The following is a 13,354-nucleotide window of genomic DNA, read 5'->3' on the forward strand; positions in this document are numbered from 1 at the left end:
CACAGTGATAAGAGACAAGTGGTTTAACCACTCAGCCACTGACAACCCTGAATGGGTTTGAACCCAAACCACAGTAGTAAGGGACAAGTGGTTTAACCACTCAGCCACTGGCAACCCTGAATGGGTTTGAACCCCAACCACAGTAGTAAGGGACAAGTGGTTTAACCACTTGGTCACTGACAACCCTGAATGGGTTTGAACCCCAACCACAGTAGTAAGAGGCAAGTGGTTTAACCACTCAGCCACTGACAACCCTGAATGGGTTTGAACCCAAACCACAGTAGTAAGAGGCAAGTGGTTTAACCACTCGGCCACTGACAACCCTGAATACGGCGTATTCCGGTTATCGAACTTCCGGTTGTTTCGCAGGAAAGTATCGCGAGAGGGCGCACCATATCTGACAAAGTGAGGGCCAGAATTTTCGTCATGGCATCTAATAGTATGGCGATGTATGAAGCTGTCAACAAAATGGGCGTAAAAGAACTCCGTGCATTCATAAAAGAGTGGAAAATTACTACTTCTAAATCTACTAGATATCGCCAGAAATGCTGTCAACCTTGGTCTTGAAACACTAGAAAATGATAATTTTCTGAGAGAACGGAAGAGGAGACGAATAGTGGATGTCAAGCATCAAAAGATAGAACTAATCGACAGCGGAAACATTGAAAGTTGGACGGAGGACCTTCGAAATATACCCGATGTAGACATGATAAACATATTTCTTTACCTTACTGGTGTCTGTTGCTTGACAAAAGAACGATTAGAAAATTACAAATCTGACAACAGCTTCCAATCTGATTAAAATCCGATGTAGATGTTGGCTGATCGTTCATTGCTATTTTACCGTCGTTATTTTGTCTGAATTGACCTTCTTGGTACATGTTTACATTTTTTAGCTTGCCTGATCGCCTCCTCTACGATCAGGCTAAAAAATATAAACATGTACCAAGAAAAATAATATCAGGCAAAATAACGAAGGTAAAATAGTAATGAACGATTAGCCGACATCTACATAGGATTTTAATCAGATTGAACAGCTTCCAGCTACAGTCATTGCAATATTGAGAGTTCGGTCGACAATAAATTACCAAGCCACATGTTTATATTGTAACTGATGTCGCCGCATACTTAGGCCTTTCTTGTTTATTAGAACAGTGGTGTAGCACCACGGGTGAAATCATAAAACTTTGTCCGGAAAAAAAACATTTCATGTACTGGTTATAAGTTGGCATAAACATATTTGTATTGATATACTCATCTTTACTATCACACTTTGGTTAGCTTGCTATTCTTCATTCAGGACCATCAGTGTATAAAAAACCCCATTGAAGTCGGCAACGAATCATAAATATTGTTATTGTGATTGATGTACCACACCGCCCACCCCTTCAATGAATCGGCCTTCCATGTAACGTTTACGTGGTTCACTCATCATACCATACCTTATACCGATCTGATTAAAATCCGATGTAGATGTCGGCTAATCGTTCATTGCTATTTTACCTTCGTTATTTTGCCTGAATTGACCTTCGTGGTACATGTTTACGTTTTTGTCCTGATCGGTAGAGGAGGCGATCAAACATGTACCACGAAGGTCAATTCAGGCACAATAACGAAAGTAAAATAGCAATGAACGATTAGCCGACATCTACATCGGATTTTAATCAGATTGGTTTTATACAAGCTGCAATAACTGTAGCGTATATTGTGATTTTGAGGGTTCTTTCCTCTGTTTTTGTACCTTTTTCCGTTCCGATGTTTGACTGGAAGCAATCGCTACAATTTCTCCAACGGTAACGCAAATGGACGATGTCACACTAAAAACGTGAGTGAGATGTCAGTGTACTACCCGTTTCAAAATGTTGCTACTTTTGGGTTTTCCTCACGGTCGAATTGCAGAGCCAAACTTACGCGAAATATTAGGAGAACAAGAGGTTAATTTGCTATTTCGTTATTTGATGGGCGATAATGCAATATTATAGCGTAAAGTTACCGGGAATGACAGAAAATCTTTAGTCAGTGGTTACGATGCCTATATATATAGACTCTGTGCTTTGCAACAATGCGCTACAATTCTGGCCCTCACTTCCGGTTCTAAAACAGCGCCCCTAGTGGCCAAACAATCATATCTTTTATCTTTTCGGGGCTTCTTCGATAACCGGAATACGGCGTATTGGTTTGAACCCCAACCACAGTGATAAGAGGCAAGTGAGTGGTTTAACCACTTGGTCACTCATACTGCATTCCTGTATCTGATTGAACTAATTTGACTGTAAGTTCAAACTAAAGATTTTAGATCATCTGAGAAGGTGCATTTAATTTAACCGTGTGGTAACTTTAACAAGACTTACGGACAACGTGCCTTCTCAGTTTGCACCTTTCCTTATGAAATGCACTACCTACCATTTGATATTTGTAGCACTAAGACTGTTAACAAGATGCATCTTCTGATGTAATGATTCATGTTGTCAGGGTTACGGCAGGACAGTTTAATGTGTGATGTTCTTTTTATGAGTAATTTGTTTTAATCTCCTACCAGTTTTCTGAATGTTTATCCTTTGTATTTGAAAGAACATTTAACCATTAATTAAATTTTATAAATCATTTGTGTCCTAAGTTTCTTCTGAGACATTTTATTGATGTGTTTTTTCTGTGTTTTCATAGTTGTTGTATTATTTTTTCAGTTTTAGCTGTTAGTTTATTGTACAATGTGCTGAGAGATAGTGTAGCACATTTCTTTAGGAATTAAAATAATAACAATAACCACCATGCAATTAATATCCCTTGATCTGTACCTCCCAAGAAACATCGCTGTGAAATTCTCAGCCAAATCAGACAAATACTTTTGGAATTACAGATTTTTGACCAAAATGACACATTTTTATCCCTAATTTGCATACCAATCTTAATACCTTAAAGAATGTTCCCACCAAATTTCAGACTGATATCCTCATTAGCTTTTTAGATTAAGTTTTTTGACCAACATTTTTTTTTTAACCCAAACCACACATCTGTGATGCAATCATTTTGCTTTGAACAATTTTCCAACTAGACACCACAGTATTGTTTCTATCAAATACCAAGGCAATTGGTCTGGTAGTATTTGAATTTAAGTAGTTCACATACATACACAGACAGACAGATGGACAGACACTGTACCATGCCTATAACACTACTGTTGTTCTAAAAAAGAATCCAAACATTTCACCTGTTGAGGCACTATAACCTTAATATTCCAATGAGAAAGATCATTAGTATAAAACCATCATTGCATTATTACAGTAATAAAAATGTTATTATGCTGACTTTGTTCTACAAACACCATGGGACATGAACACTTTGTTCTACAATAGAACACCATGGGACATGAACACTTTGTTCTACAGTAGAACACCATGGGACATGAACACTTTGTTCTACAGTAGAACACCATGGGACATGAACACTTTGTTCTACAATAGAACACCATGGGACATGAACACTTTGTTCTACAGTACAACACCATGGGACATGAACACTTTGTTCTACAGTAGAACACCATGGGACATGAACACTTTGTTCTACAGTAGAACACCATGGTACATGAACACTTTGTTCTACAATAGAGCACCATGGGACATGAACACTTTGTTCTACAGTACAACACCATGGGACATGAACACTTTGTTCTACAATAGAACACCATGGGACATGAACACTTTGTTCTACAATAGAACACCATGGGACATGAACACTTTGTTCTACAGTACAACACCATGGGACATGAACACTTTGTTCTACAGTACAACACCATGGGACATGAACACTTTGTTCTACAGTACAACACCATGGGACATGAACACTTTGTTCTACAGTAGAACACCATGGGACATGAACACTTTGTTCTACAATAGAACACCATGGGACATGAACACTTTGTTCTACAGTACAACACCATGGGACATGAACACTTTGTTCTACAGTACAACACCATGGGACATGAACACTTTGTTCTACAGTACAACACCATGGGACATGAACACTTTGTTCTACAGTACAACACCATGGGACATGAACACTTTGTTCTACAGTACAACACCATGGGACATGAACACTTTGTTCTACAGTACAACACCATGGGACATGAACACTTTGTTCTACAGTACAACACCATGGGACATGAACACTTTGTTCTACAGTACAACACCATGGGACATGAACACTTTGTTCTACAGTACAACACCATGGGACATGAACACTTTGTTCTACAATAGAACACCATGGGACATGAACACTTTGTTCTACAATAGAACACCATGGGACATGAACACTTTGTTCTACAGTACAACACCATGGGACATGAACACTTTGTTCTACAGTACAACACCATGGGACATGAACACTTTGTTCTACAGCACAACACCATGGGACATGAACACTTTGTTCTACAGTACAACACCATGGGACATGAACACTTTGTTCTACAGTACAACACCATGGGACATGAACACTTTGTTCTACAGTACAACACCATGGGACATGAACACTTTGTTCTACAGTACAACACCATGGGACATGAACACTTTGTTCTACAGTACAACACTATGGGACATGAACACTTTGTTCTACAGTACAACACCATGGGACATGGACACTTTGTTCTACAGTACAACACCATGGGACATGAACACTTTGTTCTACAGTACAACACCGCAACGCCAAAGTGACCTACTACAAAGATCTCATTGAAAAGAATGCACATGATCAAAAGTCTCTCTTCAAAATATTGTCATCAATTTCTTCATCACCTAATGACACTTTGCTTCCTTCTCACATATCTGAACTGGAATTAAGTAACCGTTTCTGTGATTTTTTCATGCAAAAGATCATTGATATCCGCTCAAGTCTAGATGCCCAAAGCTCAGCTGTTGACTTTAGCAATGTGGAAGTCATCTCTTCGGAATCGCTTGATTGTTTTCAACCAGTATCAGAGAAGGAAATTCACGATATCATCAGGGGTGCACCAAACAAGTCAAGTAGTTTAGATCCATTGCCAACATCATTTGTCAAGCTGTGTCTTGATAAACTACTCGTGATTATCACTTGGATTATTAATTTGTCACTCAAATCTGGCGTTGTACCTCATTTATTGAAGTCTGCAGTTGTCACACCACTTATAAAGAAACCCACGCTCGATCCGGAATTTCTCAAAAACTTTCGTCCAATTTCCAATCTACCTTTTCTGTCTAAGTTACTTGAAAAGGTAGTTGCTGCTCAGCTCACAGACTTCTTGAATAATAACCTTTTATTTGAGCCACTTCAATCTGCCTACAAACAACACCACAGTACCGAAACAGCACTTCTCCTTGTACATAATGATATTCTGACTGCACTCGACTCCGGACAAATTGTTCTTCTTGTTCTTTTAGACCTATCTGCAGCGTTTGATACCATAGATCACGAAATACTTCTAAAGCGTTTGTCAGATCTTGGTATCAAAGGAACTCCTCTTAAATGGCTTTGCTCATACCTCACAGACAGATTTCCATCAGTTACAGTAAATGGGAAAATGTCACTTGCTCAATTGCTACGGTTCGGAGTACCTCAGGGCTCTGTCCTAGGACCTCTATTGTTTACTATTTACATTTCACCACTCGGTCAGATCATTCGCCGTCATAAACTTCAGTTTCACCAATTCGCCGACGATAATGAACAGTACTTGTCTTTTAAGAAATCCAACACCACCTCCGCCATATCTTCTATTGAAGAATGTGTCAACGATATTAAGAAATGGATGACGCAAAATAAACTGAAGTTAAATGATTCTAAGACAGAAGTCATTTTAATTCGTTCCAAATTTGATCATTCGCCGTTGCCACTCACTTCCATCAACATATGTTCAAGTGTTATTGAAACTACTTCATCTGCGAGAAACATTGGTGTCATCTTTGATGACAATTATACATTTCAACAACACATAATTACCACCTGCCGCACCATTCACTTCCTCCTTCGTAAAATTGGACACATCAGGAAATACCTCTCTCAGGATTCTTGTGCCACCCTCGTCCATGCTGTCATATCATCGAAGCTGGACTATCGTAATTCCTTACTATATGGTCTGCCTGACGTTCACTTACAGCGCTTACAACGTGCCCAAAATACGGCAGCTAGGATTATTATGCGCACCAGGAAATTCGAACACATAACCCCTATTCTAAAACAACTTCATTGGCTTCCAGTATCTCATCGTATTGTTTTCAAACTTCTGCTCTTCACTTATAAAGCCCTAAATGGAATATCTCCACAATATCTCAAGAACTTAATTACACCTCGTTCTTCATTACGCACTCTTCGTTCATCAGATAAATGCCTTCTGCATACACCCAAATGGAATCTGGTTTCCTATGGTCGCCGCTCCTTCTCTTCAGCAGCTCCTGAACTTTGGAACTCTCTACCCCTGGACATTAAAACCTCTCCCAATGTTAACATTTTCAAAAGACGCTTGAAAACCCACATATTTCAGAGAGCTTTTTCATCTCCTTTCTAACTCTAAGCGCCACTGAACATTGTTTTCTTTGGATATTTGGCGCTATATAAATTTATTAGATAGATAGATAGATAGGTTTAACCACTCGGCCACTGACAACCCTGAATTGGTTTGAACCCCAACCACAGTGATAAGAGGCAAGTGAGTGGTTTAACCACTCGGCCACTGACAACCCTGAATGGGTTTGAACCCCAACCACAGTGATAAGAGGCAAGTGAGTGGTTTAACCACTTGGTCACTCATACTGCATTCCTGTATCTGATTGAACTAATTTGACTGTAAGTTCAAACTAAAGATTTTAGATCAGCTGAGAAGGTGCATTTAATTTAACCGTGTGGTAACTTTAACAAGACTTACGGACAAAGTGCCTTCTCAGTTTGCACCTTTCCTTATGAAATGCACTACCTACCATTTGATATTTGTAGCACTAAGACTGTTAACAAGATGCATCTTCTGATGTAATGATTCATGTTGTCAGGGTTATGGCAGGACAGTTTAATGTGTGATGTTCTTTTTATGAGTAATTTGTTTTAATCTCCTACCAGTTTTCTGAATGTTTATCCTTTGTATTTGAAAGAACATTTAACCATTAATTAAATTTTATAAATCATTTGTGTCCTAAGTTTCTTCTGAGACATTTTATTGATGTGTTTTTTCTGTGTTTTCATAGTTGTTGTATTATTTTTTCAGTTTTAGCTGTTAGTTTATTGTACAATGTGCTGAGAGATAGTGTAGCACATTTCTTTAGGAATTAAAATAATAACAATAACCACCATGCAATTAATATCCCTTGATCTGTACCTCCCAAGAAACATCGCTGTGAAATTCTCAGCCAAATCAGACAAATACTTTTGGAATTACAGATTTTTGACCAAAATGACACATTTTTATCCCTAATTTGCATACCAATCTTAATACCTTAAAGAATGTTCCCACCAAATTTCAGACTGATATCCTCATTAGCTTTTTAGATTAAGTTTTTTGACCAACATTTTTTTTTTAACCCAAACCACACATCTGTGATGCAATCATTTTGCTTTGAACAATTTTCCAACTAGACACCACAGTATTGTTTCTATCAAATACCAAGGCAATTGGTCTGGTAGTATTTGAATTTAAGTAGTTCACATACATACACAGACAGACAGATGGACAGACACTGTACCATGCCTATAACACTACTGTTGTTCTAAAAAAGAATCCAAACATTTCACCTGTTGAGGCACTATAACCTTAATATTCCAATGAGAAAGATCATTAGTATAAAACCATCATTGCATTATTACAGTAATAAAAATGTTATTATGCTGACTTTGTTCTACAAACACCATGGGACATGAACACTTTGTTCTACAATAGAACACCATGGGACATGAACACTTTGTTCTACAGTAGAACACCATGGGACATGAACACTTTCTTCTACAGTAGAATACCATGGGACATGAACACTTTGTTCTACAATAGAACACCATGGGACATGAACACTTTGTTCTACAGTACAACACCATGGGACATGAACACTTTGTTCTACAGTAGAACACCATGGGACATGAACACTTTGTTCTACAGTAGAACACCATGGGACATGAACACTTTGTTCTACAGTAGAACACCATGGTACATGAACACTTTGTTCTACAATAGAGCACCATGGGACATGAACACTTTGTTCTACAGTACAACACCATGGGACATGAACACTTTGTTCTACAATAGAACACCATGGGACATGAACACTTTGTTCTACAATAGAACACCATGGGACATGAACACTTTGTTCTACAGTACAACACCATGGGACATGAACACTTTGTTCTACAGTACAACACCATGGGACATGAACACTTTGTTCTACAGTACAACACCATGGGACATGAACACTTTGTTCTACAGTAGAACACCATGGGACATGAACACTTTGTTCTACAGTACAACACCATGGGACATGAACACTTTGTTCTACAGTACAACACCATGGGACATGAACACTTTGTTCTACAGTACAACACCATGGGACATGAACACTTTGTTCTACAGTACAACACCATGGGACATGAACACTTTGTTCTACAGTACAACACCATGGGACATGAACACTTTGTTCTACAGTACAACACCATGGGACATGAACACTTTGTTCTACAGTACAACACCATGGGACATGAACACTTTGTTCTACAGTACAACACCATGGGACATGAACACTTTGTTCTACAGTACAACACCATGGGACATGAACACTTTGTTCTACAATAGAACACCATGGGACATGAACACTTTGTTCTACAATAGAACACCATGGGACATGAACACTTTGTTCTACAGTACAACACCATGGGACATGAACACTTTGTTCTACAGTACAACACCATGGGACATGAACACTTTGTTCTACAGTACAACACCATGGGACATGAACACTTTGTTCTACAGTACAACACCATGGGACATGAACACTTTGTTCTACAGTACAACACCATGGGACATGAACACTTTGTTCTACAGTACAACACCATGGGACATGAACACTTTGTTCTACAGTACAACACCATGGGACATGAACACTTTGTTCTACAGTACAACACTATGGGACATGAACACTTTGTTCTACAGTACAACACCATGGGACATGGACACTTTGTTCTACAGTACAACACCATGGGACATGAACACTTTGTTCTACAGTACAACACCATGGGACATGAACATTTTGTTCTACAGTACAACACCATGGGACATGAACACTTTGTTCTACAGTAGAGCACCATGGGACATGGACAATTTGTTCTACAATAGAGCACCATGGGACATGAACACTTTGTTCTACAGTACAACACCATGGGACATGAACACTTTGTTCTACAGTACAACACCATGGGACATGAACACTTTGTTCTACAGTACAACACCATGGGACATGAACACTTTGTTCTACAATAGAACACCATGGGACATGAACACTTTGTTCTACAATAGAACACCATGGGACATGAACACTTTGTTCTACAATAGAACACCATGGGACATGAACACTTTGTTCTACAGTACAACACCATGGGACATGAACACTTTGTTCTACAGTACAACACCATGGGACATGAACACTTTGTTCTACAGCACAACACCATGGGACATGAACACTTTGTTCTACAGTACAACACCATGGGACATGAACACTTTGTTCTACAGTACAACACCATGGGACATGAACACTTTGTTCTACAGTACAACACCATGGGACATGAACACTTTGTTCTACAGTACAACACCATGGGACATGAACACTTTGTTCTACAGTACAACACCATGGGACATGAACACTTTGTTCTACAGTACAACACCATGGGACATGAACACTTTGTTCTACAGTACAACACCATGGGACATGAACATTTTGTTCTACAGTACAACACCATGGGACATGAACACTTTGTTCTACAGTAGAGCACCATGGGACATGGACAATTTGTTCTACAATAGAGCACCATGGGACATGAACACTTTGTTCTACAGTAGAACAGCAAGGGACATGAACACTTTGTTCTACAGTAGAACAGCAAGGGACATGACAACTTTGTTCTACAGTAGAACACCATGGGACATGACAACTTTGTTCTACAGTAGAACACCATGGGACATGAACACTTTGTTATACAATAGAGCACCATGGGACATGAACACTTTGTTCTACAGTACAACACCATGGGACATGAACACTTTGTTCTACAATAGAACACCATGGGACATGAACACTTTGTTCTACAGTACAACACCATGGGACATGAACACTTTGTTCTACAGTACAACACCATGGGACATGAACACTTTGTTCTACACTAGAACACCATGGGACATGAACATTTTGTTCTACAGTACAACACCATGGGACATGAACACTTTGTTCTACAGTACAACACCATGCGACATGAACACTTTGTTCTACAGTACAACACCATGGGACATGAACACTTTGTTCTACAGTACAACACCATGGGACATGAACACTTTGTTCTACAGTACAACACCATGGGACATGAACACTTTGTTCTACAGTACAACACCATGGGACATGAACACTTTGTTCTACAGTACAACACCATGGGACATGAACACTTTGTTCTACAGTACAACACCATGGGACATGAACACTTTGTTCTACAGTACAACACCATGGGACATGAACACTTTGTTCTACAGTACAACACCATGGGACATGAACACTTTGTTCTACAGTACAACACCATGGGACATGAACACTTTGTTCTACAGTACAACACCATGGGACATGAACACTTTGTTCTACAGTACAACACCATGGGACATGAACACTTTGTTCTACAGTACAACACCATGGGACATGAACACTTTGTTCTACAGTACAACACTATGGGACATGAACACTTTGTTCTACAGTACAACACCATGGGACATGAACACTTTGTTCTACAGTACAACACCATGGGACATGAACATTTTGTTCTACAGTACAACACCATGGGACATGAACATTTTGTTCTACAGTAGAGCACCATGGGACATGGACAATTTGTTCTACAATAGAGCACCATGGGACATGAACACTTTGTTCTACAGTAGAACAGCAAGGGACATGAACACTTTGTTCTACAATAGAGCACCATGGGACATGACAACTTTGTTCTACAGTAGAACACCATGGGACATGAACACTTTGTTATACAATAGAGCACCATGGGATATGGACAATTTGTTCTACGGTAGAGCACCATGGGACATGAACACTTTGTTCTACAGTACAACACCATGGGACATGAACACTTTGTTCTACTATAGAACACCATGGGACATGAACACTTTGTTCTACAGTACAACACCATGGGACATGAACACTTTGTTCTACAATAGAACACCATGGGACCTGGACAATTTGTTCTACAGTACAACACCATGGGACATGGACACTTTGTTCTACAGTACAACACCATGGGACATGAACACTTTGTTCTACAGTAGAGCACCATGGGACATGGACAATTTGTTCTACAATAGAGCACCATGGGACATGAACACTTTGTTCTACAGTAGAACAGCAAGGGACATGAACACTTTGTTCTACAATAGAGCACCATGGGACATGACAACTTTGTTCTACAGTAGAACACCATGGGACATGAACACTTTGTTATACAATAGAGCACCATGGGATATGGACAATTTGTTCTACGGTAGAGCACCATGGGACATGAACACTTTGTTCTACACTACAACACCATGGGACATGAACACTTTGTTCTACAATAGAACACCATGGGACCTGGACAATTTGTTCTACAGTAGAGCACCATGGGACATGACAACTTTGTTCTACAATAGAACACCATGGGACATGAACACTTTGTTCTACAATAGAACACCATGGGACATGGACAATTTGTTCTACGGTAGAGCACCATTGGCAATGGATACTTTGTTCTACACTACACTACAATCATAAAGTTCATATACATGTACACTTACTTCCTCTTGCTTTTTTTCAGCTTCACACTCAAGAGAAACTGAGTCACCAGGAAACTTTTCTACAATGCCTTTATTTGGACCAAGTATGCTGAAATGCTTGAGATCTTGGTAAGACTGTTTGCAGGGTCTGTATTCTGGTATTTTATCATTTTCATCTTTGCAATATTTTGTACTATCACATGGTTCCAAATCATTACCTAATGAAGAAATAAAAAGCAAAAATTAATCCCTTTTTTTTATTGATATTTAATATTTCTATGGAAATAGCAAAAACGAATGCAAAGATTTCTTTTAAACATCAACATCTAAAAGTATGAAAGACCATTATGATAGATATGTAACAATAGGTACTGTATAAAACAAGACCATTATGATAGATATGTAACAATAGGTTAACTGTATAAAACAAGAGCATTACGATAGATATGTAACAATAGGTACTGTATAAAACAAGACCATTATGATAGATATGTAACAATAGGTACTGTATAAAACAAGACCATTATGATAGATATGTAACAATAGGTTAACTGTATAAAACAAGAGCATTACGATAGATATGTAACAATAGGTACTGTATAAAACAAGACCATTATGATAGATATGTAACAATAGGTACTGTATAAAACAAGACCATTATGATAGATATGTAACAATAGGTACTGTATAAAACAAGACCATTATGATAGATATGTAACAATAGGTTAACTGTATAAAACAAGAGCATTACGATAGATATGTAACAATAGGTACTGTATAAAACAAGACCATTATGATAGATATGTAACAATAGGTACTGTATAAAACAAGACCATTATGATAGATATGTAACAATAGGTACTGTATAAAACAAGACCATTATGATAGATATGTAACAATAGGTACTGTATAAAACAAGACCATTATGATAGATATGTAACAATAGGTACTGTATAAAACAAGACCATTATGATAGATATGTAACAATAGGTACTGTATAAAACAAGACCATTATGATAGATATGTAACAATAGGTACTGTATAAAACAAGACCATTATGATAGATATGTAACAATAGGTACTGTATAAAACAAGACCATTATGATAGATATGTAACAATAGGTACTGTATAAAACAAGACCATTATGATAGATATGTAACAATAGGTACTGTATAAAACAAGACCATTATGATAGATATGTAACAATAGGTACTGTATAAAACAAGACCATTATGATAGATATGTAACAATAGGTACTGTATAAAACAAGACCATTATGATAGATATGTAACAATAGGTACTGTATAAAACAAGACCATTGTGATAGATATGTAACAGTAGGTACT

General features: G+C 38.2%; 1 protein-coding gene across 2 annotated transcripts in view; it reads right to left on the minus strand.

Annotated features, from left to right (window-relative positions):
* The window catches only part of LOC144442438 (uncharacterized), a 185,534-nt gene that overhangs the window by 47,929 nt on the left and 124,251 nt on the right, over positions 1 to 13,354 (minus strand). For both annotated transcript variants that reach the window (XM_078131788.1, XM_078131789.1), the window contains exon 2: positions 12,029 to 12,225. In XM_078131788.1, coding sequence (XP_077987914.1) covers positions 12,029 to 12,225 — 197 coding nt within the window. The remainder of the gene's footprint in view (positions 1 to 12,028; positions 12,226 to 13,354) is intronic.

Source organism: Glandiceps talaboti, chromosome 11 (genome assembly GCF_964340395.1).
Source record: "Glandiceps talaboti chromosome 11, keGlaTala1.1, whole genome shotgun sequence".
In the NCBI taxonomy this organism is placed as follows: domain Eukaryota; kingdom Metazoa; phylum Hemichordata; class Enteropneusta; family Spengelidae; genus Glandiceps; species Glandiceps talaboti.